Genomic DNA, 20,732 nt, shown 5'->3' on the forward strand with positions numbered 1-20,732 from the left:
GTCGACATTATCCTCTTACCAAAGCCATTTTGCAAAACGGGGGCTAAAATAAATATTTCTACATTTATAAATGTTGATTTATTCGTTACCAAAGACAAATCCGAATCTTGTATGTAAGCCTGAATGGAGCACTGGCTACTATGCATGCTGACCGCAATGGAAAATTACTGGCACTGGTTAAGTCGTTGTTGTAATAATAATAATGAATGATTTGGCGCTTACCATGGAATCTCATACAGTTAAATTAGTTCGACAGTGACTATATGCAATTCAGTAATATATTCCAGTCCTTGATTTTGTCAAACAGCAGCTGCAACAACGTCAGAAAGCTCATGTGAAATTTATAGATGGTACAGAGAATCTATTAAACTAGTTACATAAGCCACTAAAGGACTTCTTCCGTCGTTGGTACAATCGCCAGTGCAACTGGAAAAATAGCAGAAAACACACAAAAAACCTCAAAATGGTTCTTCGAGAGCGTCACGCTGCCATAGCTGCTGTTCAACCAGAATTACAGTAAGAAATACAGCCTGCAATAGAGTGTATCGATGAAGCCAGTGTTGAGATCGATGATGTATTGGATCCTGTTGCACCAGAACCAGAACCAGTTAAAAGAAAAGTCACTTGCCGAGTTTACCGAAGAAGATCGTAAAGCACATCGAGAAAAGCATGTAGTGGTTCTTGCAGCAGGATATTCTTTTCGTGATACTTTGTTAGATCCAACTACTGCTAATGTTCCAAAAAATTACTAATTTTGCGTTTCGAAAAAGCCACCGTATAAGTCAAATCAGCAGTGAATATAAAGATGAATTTGAAAAATTTGAGAAACAAGTCAAAACAGCTAGAAAAGTACCATTACATGGAGATATGTTATCATCCCAAAACTCACCATTCACATCAACATATATTGAGAAAGAAAGGGCAACTAGACGTTGCCTTGCCACTCGTGGTCGACGTTGTAAAAATTAATCATCAAAGAGGATTCACGATAAACAATGTGCAAATAACATTTTCACTGATGTTGATTGCCTTGAAATTCTGTTTGGTGGGAGACGAGCCGGCAAAAATTCTCACGAAATCATCAATGAAGCAGCTGTTGATTGTCAGCGTTTTTTTTCCGGTGTCATCATGGACAGTAGCGTCTATCGGGCACTGATCGATGAAATTACCGACGATTGCTACAGTGATTGATTAATTAGATAAGTGATAACAAAATAACATGATTAAACATAACGATCAAGGTAGACCTAAAAACGTTAGGGTGATCAATTCACGATTACCATTTTATAAAGCGATCTACGGAGATGGATTCGGTGATGTTATTCAGGGTTTATTCCGAAGTAGAACCCAAAAAACATCTCGATTGTAAAACAATTAGGTACGAAAGCGATCAAAATTGTTCGTGATAAGGGTATTGGCGGTGTTGGTGATGTTGCCGGTAAGCATTTTCAGCGATCAGAGACAGGCTCGTACCATAAGTACGACGAAAACCATAGCCGGTAAAAGAACTCAGCACCTAAGTGATGTCAGCAAGTGTTGGTGCAATAATAAATCAAGCTGCTAATGAGCGGTTGAAAGAATTAGCTGGCGGGCCATTTCTGACGAAACAAGCAGCCGCTGGGAGAGACAAAATATTACCGCAAACCTAATAGCGGGTAGTGGTCTCGCACATCGTCGATGTTGATCAACCGCCTATCGATCGGTGTTAGAACATCATTTTAGACAACAACGAATATAATAAATTGTTCAAGCCTGTGTCTGATCCCCCGTTTGACCTGGATGCACCAGTACTCAACGAAGAGTCTTGCGTGATTATCAGTGTTTCTATTATTATGAAGCACGAGAACCAGAGCAACGTGGACGAATCGAACCACGAGGTGAACTTGTGAAAAATGATGATACCGCATACGTTGCAAATGCACGACATAGATTGGCTACTAACGGTACTATGGTGTTTTTTACCAGTGCCAGATATATAATTTATGGCAGAGATGTCGAAGCATGCCTCGACAACGTTCATGATTTTACAATAATTATCGGTCTTGCAAGATACTCCGATCACTTTTGACGGTCCGCCAGCCCATCCATGATGTTGGCGAAGGCCATTATCGACAACCCTGACTATAGGCGGTAGCTCATGGTACAGTTAGCACAGGCTAGCACCAATGTTGTAGCAGCAGTAACGATACCACGACCTGTCGTTGCGTTTGCGACAGTGCAGAGTACTAATTTTGAATTAAACCTGGCACAATGATCTCAGGTTAACGCCAACGGTTGATTTTTATGTGTGTTACCTCTGTCACAGATCTTCGAATTCTGTAGAAAAGCTGAGGGTAATTGGGGTTGTGCTAGTAAAGTAACACTGACAAAACTAGTATTATGAATGCAAACGATGAGGCTATCAGTGACAGAAGAAGCACGGGTGTTATCGTTCTTGGATATAGGTGGTAAATCAAAACTGTCGTGGTTGACAATGACCATAGACACAGCTCCGGGCACAGCAGGAACATTTTCATGGCAGATCGCATCACAACATGGAATATCAGCACCATGACATATATTCGTGCCACCATGTATAATGATCAGACAGCAACATCAATGGTGCTTAATAGATTAGCAGTGTCTATGATTTTGCTGATGCTACATAGACATCAAGAACCATCCGAGGACATAATACTGAATTTTTACCAAAACAACCTTGCACGGGCATATTATAGTTTGAGGAGATTCGTGGGGTGTGATCAGAATGTCGACTCTAGTGTGTACGTATCTTACCGGGATTTATCGTCATTGTATCCAACCTATTACGTTTCAATGGAACACCACGATTTGTTAAGACAATCTGTCGTTGACGTACACGTGTGAGCTGCTCTTGGTTCTGCGTCGGATGATGGTTACAGGGCAATTACTATCATACTCTCAGACAAAACAATGTTGCTTGAAGGCGATGGTGGATGAAAAAGAGTCATTAATGCGCCCGTTGAAAACATGTTCGTGTTTTCCAAACATGTAATTAGATCATTCATAATGTTCTAATGTCATATCATCACGTCAATGTGACGCTGACACCCAGTCAGAATATAAAGCTGCACTCGACATCAAAATAGAACTCTGGAGCAAATACATCCAACAGCGTTGCAATGACCTAATAAATTATCGCTGACTGAAAGTCAACTAAAACACTACAGTGACGCCAAGAAATCTAAAAGTGGCGAGCGCCTTGATCTCTCTTCGAATGCGATCAGCGAAACAGCAGCGACCGACGGTATATAGTTCGGTTTCTAGCGGTGATACCAGTGCTGATTGACTCTGAAACTCTTACCAAAGCAGCCGTACTTGGTGCTGTTGGCAACATGACACTGTCTAAAGACCTCAAAAGAGGACAAGATTTAAGATTACCAGGAACGCGGTACGGTCAAGGTTTGAGACTGCCGAGCACATTTCGTTAAAGCTGTCCATGTCTAATGTTGATTTACTTGATGCTGCTCAGCGATTAAACATAAAAATCCTCAGAGGTGTTTTCATGCGTGATCAGTTACCCCAAACATCCTAACCACATTGGAACTGGTGTAATTATTCTCGATGGCCGATCTGGTTCGGGTACTCATTGGGTTGCCTACTCTGTTGATCCACAAGCTGTTTTTTTTTTCGATTCGTACGGATTGGCTTCACCGAGAGAGCTGTTAAGGTATAGTGATATTGCTCCGATCTGGCATTCAATATTACAAAACAGACAATAACGGATCCACCAATATGTGGGCCATACGAACTTACCGTACTTAACGCCGTGTCAAAGTCATCAGTGCCGCTTCATAATGTCATGTGCCAATATACCGCCCGTCGTTTCAAACAGGTTAATAATTTATAAAAGTAGATATTTTCGGACGATCTGCAAAAAGCAAGCCCTCTGCTGACATTGGCTTGTCCCCGTATTTGACACTAGATGAACTCGCTGATCTTATGCGTTTCGCCAGGTTTGATCCGGATGCGGCTGTTGCTTTTCAAGATCAACAATGGGGGCTAAAGACTCGCAATATCAAGTGGGTCGTTATAATCCTGCCAGTTGCAGGTGCGACCAACGATAACATCGTGGCATTTACTGACGGTAAAAAAATCAAAGACTCAACCGTATCAATCAGAGGCACCATAGGAGAGATCTTTAAATGTGTTGCTAAATTCGGCGATGCGATGACTTTTTAACTCAGCATGAGCGGAAATATAATTGCTAAATTCAGGGAACCAGAATCGGTTGATGACGCTGCAACAAAGAAATACGTGGACAACAACATCACGAAAAGAATCTCGTTATTATCAATCATTGATATATTGGTCAATTTCAGAGCTGAAAATAGTCACGTAACCGCATTTACGACCCATCGTAGAGCTGTAAATAGAGTTACCAGTGACTTTGTGGGAGTTCCAATAGCCGTCAACATTAGGATCTCTGAAATTCGCGAACTACTCGATGACAAACTCCAAACAAAACAAAAAGATTACCTCTGATGTAATTCATCAATGCGGTATACATGGTAGCATCTGGATCAGCTAAGTGGTCACAACAAAACATCTCATTCAAACATACCGCTGAGGTCACCGGTGTGTACATGCTTTCCGTGTTTATCGGTGCGCGATTTAGGATATTTACCACATTTCCATGGCGTCATTCCACTGATAGATTTTATGAAAGGCATCGCTGGAAAAACTCATCGATCAGCACATGACAAAACAAACAAATATCGCAAACATATCATCATCATCGATAATATTGTATACGCGGTCACTTCGCTGTTGGAGGTTAACCGGTACGTTATCACCAACTCACGTGATATTGTCCATGGTTTGAATCAGTGTTACTGTTGTTGTCGGTGTTGCTAGTATCTAAAATATTATTGCGAAAAAATATATACTTGTGCAGGTAAAAAATTGCATGAATAAAAAAGAAGTAACGTACGCGGCGATGTGTGCGTTTATAAATATAACGTCGATCTTGTTAACGCGGGTCAATGACAGTGCAATATTTGCAATAAATTGGCTGAAATTAGAGGCATTTATTATCGGTATCACAAAAGCGCAACCACCCCCGCGTAAACATTGCAAACGCTACATTTATAATCCGCCGTAATGATAATAATCACCTTAGAAGAAAAAAACACACGACAAGAACACATTATCGCTAACACAACTCATCCGCTGTCCGCAATGATATCAGCTATGTCAACACGTCCGGAATTCGATATTCATTTTCCAACTCCGATAAAGCCTGCAAAGACAGGTCACTTGAGATCGCACTGGCACAGTTAAGACTTTATGATAGTTGGCCAAATATCAGAGAAAAATCATTTGGTGGATTAGACGCTTACAATTCGCTGTTATTTGCGCATAGGAATATTGATGGATCATTGAAGACAGAGTAGAACGTCGTTGGCTTTCCAACAAAACCGTATGAAATCGAACAAATCAATGATGAACTTCAGCGTAGAAATAAATTAATACGGGAAAAGAATCAAACATTGCTATAAAAGTACATGAGCCTACGATGTAAACCGCCATTGAAATTTCGACACTAGATTACGCAGCTGACTAATGTAAGTCATCCATTAGAGCTGTCTTGGGATGGACAATGTTAGCACCAGCTGTTGTTAGACCACCACAACCACAACGATCGGATTATTTATCAGACAGACAAGATCCATAAGAATTCTAGGGTATACAGGACACGGCAATGGATAACTGGGAAAAACCTTGAAATATTCGGGAATATCATTGAAGAATTTTAAAACAACGGGTACAAAATACCCGGTATGGTTCTATGAAGATGCAAGAATGCCGACGTCGATAGTACAGGAAGAGCACAAACAGGTTTTCTAGTATAACACATATCAATGAAATGGTTCAAGTGCATAAAAATACACACGATGATCTGAGAAGGCTGGATATAGTTGAATTTCTGAATGACGATCTTAAACTCAGAATCATGGGGACAGTGGAATATTTTAATAATGGGGATACCTGATGCATAATACTTTCAAAAATCTCAGAAACAATAATTCACCTTGGTGATTTAAGATAGTAAGAGGCGCAGCATAATACAAAAAATTACTTCTTGCCTTTGTTAAGATCACCGAAGCCAAACTGTCTACGTTTAAATTACCGAGCTGGACATCGATATAACGCAACAGGATCTCAGTAGTATAATTGACGAATATTTTTCCAAGATTTGTGCCGCATGCGATAAAATAACAGGCCCTCTGGTTATGTTCTCGCATCACAACGATCCACCAGCTAGTGGTCGACATGTATCTACAGGCATTGTCAATATCACGTCGACGATTTCAGCAAATCTAGTCAGTGACGTAGTCGACACTAGCTATACCGATTCCTGACAAACATCCGGCAGGCAGGCCCACCAGGGATATGTTCTTACAGCTTTTCTCCGGAGGTCCCACTGGGTTATTAGATTGTATCATTTCCCATTAATCCTGTTTATTTACGATGTCATAATCTATCGCTGTCAAGAATACATTTTCGTCTAACCGACCAAGACGGTAATTTATTGGAAACGTGCAGTGAAGAATTCACTGTTAGTCTATATGTGCGTGATCGACCATGAACGGCCCACCTTGACAAAAAATATAGCGCATATCGATGACCAAAAAATAAGATGTATTTTTTTTTTGGTGCTGTTGACATGGCTATTCCACCTTGGCGGATTCGGGAATCCTATTTGCTCAATGACACGTGCCAGTTGAACAAATTTAGCTATATCATGGTACTCGTGTAAATCCGCAAATGACAATTCCATTTCTTGTTGGAATAATTTGATAAATCTATACTTAGTCACTAGTGTATATCAGGTCTCTTCCAGTCGCTGCTGTATCATCTCAAAATCATCGCTGATTTTTTAAGTTAAACTGCGAGATCCTCTTGCTGTAATTGTTCAGTCTCTGAAATAATCTCGTTACTATTTTCCTTGTTCATTATACTGTAAGTGTATTTCTTTAATAATAGATTTGATAGAGACCAACTGATAACATATTTGCTGGATCGTGTAAACGTATTGTGATAAATTAATTCAGGTTTATTGAGCTGTGCAAAGAAGTTTTTAAACTTATGTCCATGTTACCAGGACACCAAGTCTTATGGATATTTCTCAGCGTATGTGTGTCAACACCTTTACAAATAACTCCACAATTACGGTTATCTCTGATCACTTTGGGAATTTCAAAGTACCGCTGTATAAGGTAAATGTCATCTGTGATTTTATGTCTCATTGTCTCATCGTGATAATATTCAGGTTGAATTTATTTGTTTGTAAATCATGACATCAAGGTAAACCACTAGATCCTTACGATCCCCGTTAAGATCCTCGACGGACGGAGCATCGTCAATGTCTTTTGTAACAAGGTAACCGGTTGGATTTCGAATTTACAAAATAATACTTCTGACGCTGTTACAAATACAATGTTCAATGATGATTGACTTGAATGAGAAAAGAATTATGATTTATACGTGCGTGTATGAGATCCAAATATTGGATAAGTTAACATGATCCACACGAACCTAATAATGCAACAAATGAAAATACGAATAAATGACCTTACACTGTACAAGGACGAAGGTGAATGATTCACAGTAATTTCACACGACGAAAATAATGGTGTGTTTTACTAAAATAGTAAACATGAATTTACTCAAATACTAAATATTTAGGTATTTTACTGAAATAGTAAAATGATGATAACAAAGGGACAGATATCATACGAAATGTGTTTACAATCTCACAAACACCGGCTATTACGAACCCCAAAATTAGATTACATGCATGGAGTTACACACTCCGTCACCAGCACACTTGGCTACCAATCACATTGGTCAAACAAGCAATTAGTATTCCAGGTAGTCACCGACCACCGTTCAGTTCCTTGGTCAATCAAGCAATCAGTGTGCGCCAATCGGTCAGCAATGCCGATCACCTCCTGCTCGACCGTCCACTCATCTCTACGGTTGCTATGGTTCAGCTTTACAGCTGCTATGGTCGACTTCTAAGGTTAGCTGTACAGCTGGTACATTGTCGACTCCGATTAGCCCTACAGCTGCGACTCAGATCAGCTGAAAATGCATCTAACAATGTGTACTATGCATGACACAGGCATATACTATAAAACGTAATTACGTTATATACGTTAAGTTATTCAAATTACATTATGATACAATAATTACAAAACAATCAGCAGGTTCAGAAGTGAATCCATTCGTGCCCGATAAGAATCCTACGCTACTAAGCGTTTCTTAAAAATGCAACTTTATAATGCTAATATAAATCTCGTGCTAAGTCACAAACAAGAATAGAAAATATTTGCATTATCTACGTAAGCCGAAACTACATAGAAAATGTATAAAACATAAACGTGGTAGTACAATAGTTATAACGTATACGTCAGAAATCAATAAATAACTTACATAACTCTACAGTTGAAGATGTGCAAGTCCTTAAGTAGACCACCCACAGGACGATCCGTAATGTGTAGATTTAGTCTTATATTGAGACATTTATATACAGACGATGCTGCCATTCGTCGTCTGTGTGCTTGAAGTATTCGATTCTTCCCATCGAAAGTACTTCTCAAGTGCGGCATAAGATGAACCGAAATTACTGTTTTAAAATATTGTACAATATACATAAATCACACTCGGGTATCGTTGTACATAAAAAACGAAACCCGAGTACGTGTATTTAATTAATAAAAGGTTTTTACTATTCCGTGACATAGTGATAAATTTAATAGCATCTTGTTAGCCAAACCCGCTGCCGATTCACTTAATTCCTGAAGAACATTATATTATCGCTGGTTATCCATGGACGGTGCCACTAAATAAAGTATGTCCCATTCGAGCTACCTAATTATCAGGTTGAGCAACAACTGATTTTTACCAGACCCAGGCGGACCAATTATAATAGCCAGAATATAATTTAATAGCACTGGATGATGCTTGTCCGGTGCTTGCTAGCTTGTCTCTGAAAAGTCAATCACGTTCATATTGTACAAATATAGAATTATGTATGCACATGAATTTATTTTGTGTTCGCTGCAAGACGGTCACGGATACACCTGGGTTAAGCACGTCAAAAAATAACGAACGCGTACTCACATGTGAAAGATGCTGCATAAACAATATTTGTGAGCATCAGTGCTAGCTATGCCGTCAGTGATGTTGCCACACCACTCGGGAAAGCCATGTGCTATGTAACCAGGGTAAAACATCTTCTGGGATATAATTATTGTTGTCCTGGAAGCCGACTTGACAGTAGACTTGACACAGCAAATCAACCAAAACCAGGTGAAGTTCCAGTAAATGCGATTGATCAAGCGTGCCATACTCATGATGACGCGTACAAAAACAAAACTATTTGATCCCTACATGTTGCGGATGTCAAATTGATTCACACACTGAAGTCAATAAAAAATAAAATCATATGAGAATCACTCGCCAGCTGGTTGATAAGATCGGCAATAAATGGTAAGTTAGCTGTGGGTGTTGGCAAATCATTGTCTGATAAGTACATAATGGAGTCGATTTGTATAGCCCAAGTTGATATTGGAGAGGTACAGCAGTGAATAGCAAACTCGCCGATTCAGCAGGTGTCACACCTGCTGTTTCCTCAGATTGGTTGTCACATCATGCAATATAGCAAATGTATCTACCACTTCCCGAAACGATACAGCATGGACGGTTTAATGTCGACACGCCCAACGAAATTCATCAGGTAGATATCTTGTTAGCACATCACATCATTAGCACATCACATAAAAGTGCACATACAAATACGCGTCGACTGTCGTGGACGTTGCATGCATATACAAAGCAGCAGAGCCGCTATCCACTAAAACAGCAACTGAAGTCGCAACCGCGTTTGAACGCATATATTCGCGTGAACCTTTACACTGGCTACATTTGCTACATGTTGATCCTGGCAAAGCATTTCTTAGTGCGGTATCACAGCTGATGCAAAAGCATAATGTTGTAATTAGACGTGGACACACCGTGCTAAATCGTGATCAGGCAGTCATTGAACCATTTAATCGAGGAATTTGCTGAGCGATTATTTGGACATCAATAAGCGCAACAATTACCAAGCAAGGACAAAGCTAGTGAATGGGTTGCGAGACTACCTCACGTGATAACAGCGTTAAACAAGGAAGTCACGAGTGGAATTGCTTTAAATTCAGTCGATGCAATCTTGAAGAAACGCATCCCTGTTGAGGGTAAGCCACTTACAGAGTCCAGTGCTAGACAGAAACGTGACAGTCAGATATTTATATGAATCCGGTGAACTTGAGGGTGTGCAACAAAAGCAACTTATCTCATCTGGAGTGCAACCACACATACAGTCCAGCGTGGTATGATCTACAGACCAGGTTCAACGGCTCCTCAACGTGGATTTTTCCGTGATCAATTACAATTCGAGAAAATACACAATTTCCACCAAGTTGGATTCGGCGTCTCAGCCGCTAGCATCCTCTGTCACCATCGCTAAAAAAGGAAACTAACGCGGAGCAGCTTTCTCCAGGGAGTTCGCTCGGAGTGACAGCGCCTGCTGTGCATCATCTACTGGAAATTCGACGATATCATTAAGAACCAGTTTTTGTTGTGTGTCCGTTGAAGGAATGTCAACGTGTATATTATGTCGACTGGTATCTGCAGAGAGATACTATAGTGAAACTAGCAGCGTTGGAAATTTTGCTTTGTGAAGCTCAAATAATTTCTATTGAAGTGAATCACGTATGTTTTCTTGCATACAACTATCAGATCATTGGGTCGTCATGAGTTCCAGAAATCAGACATTGGTGCCTCTGGAATTACGGTACGTACGCATTATTTCACATTGAATCTTGTCCGGCTGTAATCCGATTAAAAATGTCAACTGTCTTAATGTTTCTTCACGCGATCGATGGTCATACGATATTTCTTCGTAATGGCTAACGTAGTTACTTATCCAGTATATGTGGGGATTCTCCTCTAAACGGCGGAGGCTGTCCATAATCGACGGACATGATAATTACTATGTTTTTGTCGACAGCCAGTCGAGAATTTATTTTTAAGATATCTTTGGACACGGTGCCTATTTTGTCCTAGATGACGAATTTAGAGATATATGTTTCAACCATTCGCTTGGTGGTCCACTCAACACTACGCCATATAAACCTGATACGTTCATGACTTAACTCTCCACTGTTTCATGTTTCTGGCAAGAAGGTGAAATGGTGTTAGTACAATCATGACTGAGTTTTTAAATAGTTCTATCGCACCTGTTTTACCACAACCACAATGACCATTAAGATAGACTGTGCTATGTCTCGTGATAGGATCATTCATTGACGGAGATGATGATGGTTCTGATAATTTATCGTAATACATCCTCAGGAGGTTTAACATCGGCCGATTCAGAATAACTACGTATTTGTTCGCGTATTACTCTTCAATTACACCATCTAGCATCGTCGTCGATAAATGGTCTCACAAGATCTATTTGTGATCGATTTATATAAATAGAATCCGTGGCGAGAATCTAACAGCATCCGCTGAAAACCGGCTAATCATCGATAACAGGTTTCTTGACGAATATGCGAGCATCGAAGATCTCAAATCAGTAAATGGCGTTGTTTCACTATCGTAGTAGCTGAGTATTGTGCCAATATGTATTCAATCTCGATTGCACTTTTCCGAGACATAAATACCCTTCTCGTCGTTGTATCTGCGATCACAAATTTTAAGTTCTGCTGGGTCCGTGATTAATCTTTTTCAGCGGAGTTTATAATCAGATGACACATGTAGTGTAAACTTACCGATACCTTTTCTGCAAATATCTTTATCATCTTAAGGAAGCCAATCACATTTTTATGGCCTGTATAATATTATCACAGAAGTTACAGTCAGCGAAGTTAAAATACCACTATCTAACAAATACCGTAATAGCACTATCGGAGCCCAGCCACGCTGATTTTTTGCGCAAATGTACTTGAGATTATTCTTTGTGTTCGGTTTATTAAAATGACGACCAAACTAGGCAGGTTCAACCGGAAGAATACTCGCTGAGAACTCGAATGATTCAATCTCAGAAATCTAGACAGATCGTAGTGGAGAGGTAGCGGGCCATTGATTGCTGCTCTGGTCATTTCGTGTGTTAAATGACCGAATCTTTCAAGATACGGTTGGTGTTCTACAAGTCCAGCATTCTACAAGTCCAAGACAACTTGCCGGATAAAATGCCACATTGTCAACTGAGAACTTATCGGCGTAATTATATTTTTTGTTCCAGAGACCAAACTCGACACATTAAAGCTATATATTATAAAGAAATTATTTTGGTTTTGGACGCCATGATTTGTTTATGTTGTGTTATATGAACGACATAATAAAACATTATTCAGTAATTCATCACTGTCGCCACATATTTTACCGCAATCAGTTTCGTCGCAATTTGAAGAGATTAGTTCTGATAAAGTATACCAGACTGTAGCACAAACTGAACAAATGTTGATTCATCTGTGGTAGATAAATCTGTAGCAGATGAATCTGTGGCAGACGAATCTGTGGCAGATAAATCTGCGTCGTAACCGCGAAATAGCCAGAGATACAGAGTCATGCGCAATAATATTATCCTATTCTTCAAATATATCTCCGTTATAAATTCTAGCTGGTTTTTTTTTTTTTGTCTTTAAAACTTTTTATTGATTCAGTCAAAGCGTGATGGTTATGATTTATGATCGTTAATAGAGCGCTTTTACTACAATATTTGCCGGAATTATACAAAATCTCGTTTGTTATTGTTTTTACCACGATTGGAAAGTTTAGTCGCTGCTCCAATATGGAGACATAATCTGTTTCAACTGCGTCGACAAGAGAATCTTCCTTCTCAATTATTTATTTTATTCATGATTCTGTTAGTTCGTTTGCACGTCTTGAGTTAACAAAAAGTTCTCTAATACGCTGAGCCACACAATTTAACGTGCTTGTTCTCGTTGGGGTAAGAGCACCATTATCAAGGTGGTTCAAACGGTATAGCGGATACGTGTTAGCGTAATGTGGTTTGCCTATTATGGTAAACATGCCTGGTTTGGAGTTTTTGTCCACGCTGACGACATTGTTATGTCCTCGTGATGAGTTTATCACGAATAACGCTGTCATCTACAAATTAATAATAATAGTCGCTTGTCGTTCATGGTTGACTCAACGAAAATGCCATCGCAGTTTAAAATATATGTTGAAAATACATTAGAAACACCATCTTGTGCAAACTCATTTTGGCCATTTTTGATAAATTCGTGTAACTGTAACTCAAATTGTGGTTGTTTTTGTCACCTCGTGATCTATCAAAATCAAATCTAGTGTTTCAATCTATCGGTTTATAATTCGGTAAGTTGATTTCGTAATGTTTTTGGTAAAATTTTCGACCTTAGGAAAGTTGATTTTATCCCTGTTAGATTACAATAGTTATCGCAGCTGCTTTGCCACTGTAGAATTGGTCATTACTGTAGTATACGATATACTTTCTTTAATGTAATATGACTTTGCTCAAATTAGAGAAAATAACATACTATTATTTTGCCAACGCATTTCAATCGCACAGAATCTGTCGCTGCTGACGAAAACACTTCTCGCAAAGGGAATGCATATTCTCCTAGCGCAAACTGAAGTATGCACACAAGTACTGATATTACAAATGAATCACATTATGAACAGATTCAGTATCTTGACATTGATGATGAAACATGCTCAAATTAATAGGATATTAATACGTGTATGAAAGCCAATCATGTACAAGAGCGCACAATTTCAGTCCAATAAACAGAATCTGCCATATGGAATGGAAATATATCCTCAGGTAATTCAACGTCCCCAAACTTTGTCAAATCTAACAACTTCATGTGAAATTGTATCAAACCAGGAGGAACAATACTGAAAATACCGGTGAATTTGTCACAGGGTAATATAATAAATTGGAGTGCTTGACTTCTAGAGCAAGGACAAAACGCAATGAAAATAATGTTCACTGAAAACGATTTCACCAGAAATAATGTAAAAAAGTGATTGTATATATGTTGGGGATGTTCACTATTTTTAAGAAACTTGATGTTATCAATCATGTAACGTTTTAGATAGGCAATGGATCTGTATCAATCCAACGTAGCCGGATGATATCACTATATTTGTTTAGATCATCTAACCGTAAATCAACCGAAAATTGGATTTTGTTACTGTTTTCTCTAACCTCTGTTTGCTTTTCAAACTAACTGACAAACTAACACTACTTCATCGTCAAGAAATGTTCTCAATTTGGCAAATGATACTTATAGTTAATGTTGTTCTTTCGCAAGGTCTTCACACATTTAATGAACATATATAGAACTTCAATTGATCCTGATAGTCCATGACGTTTGCAAAAGAACCTTTGCAACGTAAAACTCAAATTATCTACATTGAAACATATTATTTTATGTTCTGACAAAAATGCTGGTATTTTGGAGAAAAGGCATAAAACATCCTTAACAAATGTAACATTTTACTTTTACGTTCATCTAAGTCAAAACTATTCTTTAAAAATATTGTAATGTAATGGTACTTTTAACCAATGATAACATTAGGACCTACATAGTGAACTATATATACCGCTCCGGTGGCCTAGTGGTTAGAACGTCCGCCTCGGATGCGGGAGGTCGTGGGTTCGATCCCCGGCCGAGTTATACCAAAGACTTACAAAACGGTACTAACAGCTGCCTCGCTTGGCGCTCAGTATTAAGAGGTTAGTGTTAGGACTGGTCGGCCCGGTGTCAGGATAATGTGACTGGGTGGGATATCACGCTACATGTCTGCGGCATGATGCCCCAGTGCTAGACATCACTATAAACTGTCACATTGCAGACATCGTAGCGATATGACTGAAAAATTGTTAAAGCTACGTTAAAAATCCAAATCACATCACAACACTGTGAACTATAATTAACATGTCAACATATCTTTCTCCATTAAATTACTTTGACAAATGTGGCTGAGATTATCTCAATTTCGTCTGACACACTTCTGTTTTCAATATTACAAGCACAGTAAGAAATAGAACTAAATTATACGTAATATAATTAGAGGCGTTTCTGTTCCATGGTAAAAGTGTATATGCCCACCTTGTTCGCACTCTTGAATTAGCCACCTTATACATTTAAACATCAAGTTTAATTACAGTTTCACTGAACCCAATTGTCAATTTATTCGGATTATTATCTTCAGAATATGTGATGTAATATCATTAAACAATTAGGCGAATTGTGATTGCTGCTACCATACATTTTGTATTTCTTCAAAGATTTACGAACTGAGTCTCGACGTATTTTCCCTTTCATTATTTTTAAATTGTGTTGTTTGCCACACTTGGTTGAAGTAAATATTTTTTTATTTCACTCCATAGGATGGATATTGTTTCTGCCGAGATGTTCGACAGGCGCAAATTCGTAGTCTTGAAGATTTAATCCTGTATCCTGCTGGTGGCATAGAAGCTAGTCAGGTAAGGCATTCTTACTCTCGAATTTGAAAGTTAAATCGCGAGTACCTTTTAGTTCTTTTAAATTTTTCAGACACGTGTGAATAGTAACCAAAGGAGACATTAACAGCTGACTCACAGTTATGTTCCTGCTTTTCTGTATTCATGTATATTTGTATACCAGAATCTCTCTCTCTTTCTATATATATATATATATATATATATATATATATATATATATATATATATATATATATATATATATATATATATATATATATATATATATATATATATCGGATGAGAAGATAGGTTTCATCATATAATTTAGCCTCGTATGTAGTACAAGCAAACACTTGGTCTTATAAATCTTATAAAGTATTTACGTTTTTAGCTAGCTATATTGAGGCAAAATCAGTATAGACTTTGAAGAAAACTTTCTTGCTCTCTCTTTCTATTGATCTGTTTTTTTAACTTAATTTGTGGTGCACCCTATAAAATCTACAGGACAATATTCATGCGAAATACAGAATGATTACCTGTGACGTTATCTACAAAGATCTATACCTCATAGTATTGCATAGAGAGAACGACTGACAGAAAGAGAGATACGGAGATATAACAGACAAAAAAAAAAACTATCATTCAAATATTTATTAAAAAAACCAAACGTTTTGTATTTGTCAGTATTTAAGATATTCATTACTGGGTGATGACAAACCAGAGTTATCTTGGATGGCAGTTATTATATTATGTTATATTATATTATATTATATTATATTATATTATATTATATATATATATATATATATATATATATATATATATATATATATATATATATATATATATATATATATATATATATATATATATATGTGTGTGTGTGTGTGTGTGTGTGTGTGTGTGTGTGTTCATATCCAGTTTGTGACTATACTAGACACAGTTTCCTTTAAACAACACCTCCGTTTATAACCAACAGCAGTGCATATAACAGGCCACAGTGATTTCCGTACTACACGACGTGATACATAGAGTCAAGTTGGGTCTGTACAAGTTAAAAGCTACAAGAAATGCACTTACGCCTGACACTTGTACCTGACACTTATGATATTAGAGGTTTTTTGCATACGTTAGCATAAAACAAAATTTGCAAAAACAATTAGAATATAGTAAAGTCTATGTTTAAATACCAGGAGAGATATAACTACATAAAATTAGAAATTCGCAGAATTTAATTATGTAAGCCGATGTGGGTTTCTTTTCGTCTTCCTGACATTACCATACAACTTTTATTATTAACTTAAGACTGTCATATGAAACCTATTACCAGATGAAGTATATCTGAGATCGAGATATTTTGACTTTAGTAAATTGTCTCTTGAAACTTAGGTTTTTAACCATCCCTTTCATATTTAAATTTAAGATTTACATCATAACTCAGAGCAATTTTTTTAAAAAAGGCATGCTTTTAATGGTTATGAATGTAAATGCGCATATTATTGTTAGTGTAACACGGCGTGAAATCGCTACAATCTTCAACGTTTCAGTTGACCTTTTCAACAGATACACGTTTATTTCTGAAATCACCCCCAGTGCATTGTAAATGGAAAAGGAATGTTGTATGTTCGGTGGAAGTTACTTTGAAATAACGACAATACAAAAAAGATCGCAACCACCCTCATGATCATAGTTATAACATTAAAGTCAACATTGAAATTGTTGGTATCACAGCAGTGACGATGTTTCAGCCGTCTGTGCCTGAAAGAAATTTACTCATAATTCATACCAGATATAAAAGAAATAAAAAAGAATATTGAAGAAACTATATTCAGCATCTAATTCTGATTTGTTAAATGTATATTTTAATCATAATATTTGCTTGCATACTTAGACTTGTTTTATTCAAAATATAATGTTTACTTTTTTCTTGTAGGCTTTTGTAGCGAAAGAAACTATGAAGAAAAAGTATGGAGAGATAATGAACTTGTGTGCATTATACATTGAAGAATGTGTACAACTTTGTTGGCAAATGCAGATTCATATTCCACCAGTATGCATCGATCTAAAGTCGGTCAAATTGGATTCATTTGTGGCAGATATCTGCAAAGAATACACCAGGAGAGGAAAGAAAATTGCGTTTGTCGTTTGGCCTGCTCTTTTTCTTCACGAGAACGGACCACTGTTAGTCAAGGGCGTAGCACAAGGAGAATGAACACTTCATCAAACTCATCAAGAGCTATAGAAAAGTGCAAATGGTCAACGCATAATAGCTCTTTCCCGATTTCAACATGGAGGAAAGACCCTGAACTTTATAAACTATATCATTCACATAATTTTAAGGCTTCAGCTTTTCATTTGTTTTCTAATTGACTGTGGATGTCATGAATCTTCATGCATCGCGCACAGAATGATATTGATATAAATCAATTAGATATCCTTGAACTGATGCATATTCTTAAATATTTGCTTCATATACTTACTTTATTAAAATGATGTAACTAAGCTAAAAATATTTAACTGATCCAGGAAAGATACTCGTGCAACATGGTGCAGTCAAAATCAATGTAAAAGCAACGTAAAAGCATAGGAAATACACTGAAATAAATCTAAAGGTACACATGACATAACGAGTGAAATAATACATAAATAGTCTAGAATCTAAAACGTACATTTCAAATGTGCATCACGTGCTGAAATTCGTTTCACTGAAAATAAGCGTTGAATGGTCTGCGATTAGGTACATATTTAGAGTTTTTATATGCTGAGAACCAAATCGATTTACTGACAAATTACTGCACACTCATAATTAACAATTGGTGGAATATTGTTGAATTAGCAATATTTACACGTGAAGTTCACAATGCATGCAATCCTGTTTATCAATGGGAATGAAAAGGAAGAAAGGATAATGCATATAATTCCTAGGGTGGCTGGATGCTTAGTCAATGACAAGATTGTTGCTTAATTAGCAATCTGTAACCAAATTCTAATGTAATTATAGTTATTTTCTAACAACGGGCTTCTTCAAAATAATCGACACATTGATCCTAAGAAACAGCTATATTTAGTTTTATAAATCATATGTAAATATGTTGTTGCTATTGAATGTTTGGAACATTTGACTTTCCAATCCTGCTAAAAGAGAACAAAGCATAATATCCCTTTTTTAAATGGCTGTCATATATCCAAGAAAACTGTTAAGCGGAATTATATATGTATGTAAGAAACAGAATGGATTGCTGCGATGTAAACATTTGATAGAAAATCTGCAGCTTGGACTATTGCTGATGCTCCCCTCCCCCCACAACAGGGAGTTGCAAGATTTCTGAAAGCAAACCACAATAACACATGTTTTAGCCTTACGCTGAAACGTAATTCTTAAAACAAGTAATTTCGATTTTATAAAACAAGAGACGTTTGATATTTGAACACTTTTTTTTAAAAACTCAACACGTTTATGATATGTCATATGAAATACCGAGGTCTATGTATTCAGTCTTAGGTCACGTAGCCAAAACTTCAATAGTTGTTTGAACAATGAATAACTTTAATATGCAAATAAAGGTTTATTTCATGCCCTAGTCAGTTAATATGGAAACGAAGGATGGTACGACTGAAAAAGATGAAGCAAAATGCATCTTCTACACCTTAACAGAAAAGACCGTTTTTAAATAACTAGCTGATAACTAGATTACTCAATATTTATGATACACTCTTTTGCAGCTGTTCGCTGGGAATATTGGCCTCTTCTATTATATCATTCTATGTTTGAATTATTTTAATATGAGTGAATGTGCTACTAAGCTTATGAAGTAGACTAGCATAATTCAGCGGAAAATAATCGATATGATATAGTACGCCATCCTTCCCAATTCTCTTTGTCATATGGGACTTTTGGTATCAAATATAAGAAAACCAAATATGTTTCTCTCTTTCCATTTTGATTTGTCTGTTAAGAATAAATGCAATTTTGAAGCGTTCATATAATCAGTTACCCGAGGATTCTTTCCTTGTTTTCTTTGTGTCAATCAAATACAGAGAGCATCAGATTTGTAACCCAAACAGAAGTTCTTCTCTCTCTCTCTCTCTCTCTCTCTCTCTCTCTCTCTCAGTTGTGTCTTTTTCACGGACGTTGCAATGTGCTAAATAATCGTATCTTGTCTGTTACTGAAGACTACACATTTCGAATGAGCCAGGTTCAAGGTTAATTGCATTCGTGGTCTAGAGTGCTCTCATCTCATCATTATATGTATTAACTTTATTCATTGCTAATTGTAGATTTGCCACTTTGTTCTTTGTAGATTTTAAAATAGTTTCTCTTAGGCTATATCAGCGCAACGCTAATAGGTATCCTAAAAACCAAAGCCATCATTTCAATGCTATTTGTGTAACTGGAATATATATATATATATATATATATATATATATATATATATATATATATATATATATATATATATATATATATATATATATATATATATATATATATATATATATATATAGAGAGAGAGAGAGAGAGAGAGAGAGAGAGAGAGAGAGAGAGTGAAACAAATTATTACATATTAGCATGTAATTTATATGAAGTAATATTAATTTTGTCATTATTGTTTGCGATCATAATATTCATTTTGCTATTGTAAACATTTATTGCTGCAAACATCATGATTTATGATAATTATATTTGGAATTAAATTCTCCGTGTCTAAAAATGTATACCTTTTGATTAATTGAGTATTTACTTATTTACATAAATTTATAGAACTTTGATCATTAGGACCTGTGCTAGAGATTCTATAATTGTTTTGTAATTAATTCACAAGATCCTGAGTTATTTTGCTTTACATTTCTACTTTGCATTTTTGGGAAATAAATTATTTGGTGAATTTTACAAAGCTTGTTATTTCTCAGTCCTTTTTATTACTTATTTTAAGACCATAGAGTCGTAATAGAAAATTAGAGGCACTTCCATGTGATACGAATTTCTCAAAAAGTTTGAGATTTAAATTCACATTGTTTTTACATTTCTAAGTCGCATGTATTATTTCACATTAGGAAATGAATATTTAAACCAGCAAACTTTTACAATGTTCTCTAAAGTTGATAACTTTGTTTCAAATCCTACCCATGAACGGTTATACTCCTTGAGGAAGGATGAGTTGTCCCGCCTTGTCAAAAAATATTGTTTCTGAGGCAA

The 20,732-nt window shown here is 36.8% G+C and overlaps 1 protein-coding gene across 2 annotated transcripts in view; it reads left to right on the forward strand.

Annotated features, from left to right (window-relative positions):
- LOC149797665 (uncharacterized) overlaps window positions 1-20,430 on the forward strand; it is a 46,625-nt gene extending 26,195 nt beyond the window's left edge. For both annotated transcript variants that reach the window (XM_089962573.1, XM_089962574.1), the window contains 2 exons: window positions 15,461-15,556; window positions 17,469-20,430. In XM_089962573.1, the coding sequence (XP_089818699.1) occupies window positions 15,461-15,556; window positions 17,469-17,747 (375 nt within the window). In that variant the 3' untranslated portion in view covers window positions 17,748-20,430. The remainder of the gene's footprint in view (window positions 1-15,460; window positions 15,557-17,468) is intronic.
- The last annotated feature ends 302 nt before the right edge of the window (window positions 20,431-20,732 follow it).

The sequence above is a fragment of the Sinohyriopsis cumingii genome, chromosome 6 (genome assembly GCF_028554795.1).
Source record: "Sinohyriopsis cumingii isolate HCF-2022 chromosome 6, ASM2855479v2, whole genome shotgun sequence".
NCBI classification, from domain to species: Eukaryota; Metazoa; Mollusca; class Bivalvia; order Unionida; family Unionidae; genus Sinohyriopsis; species Sinohyriopsis cumingii.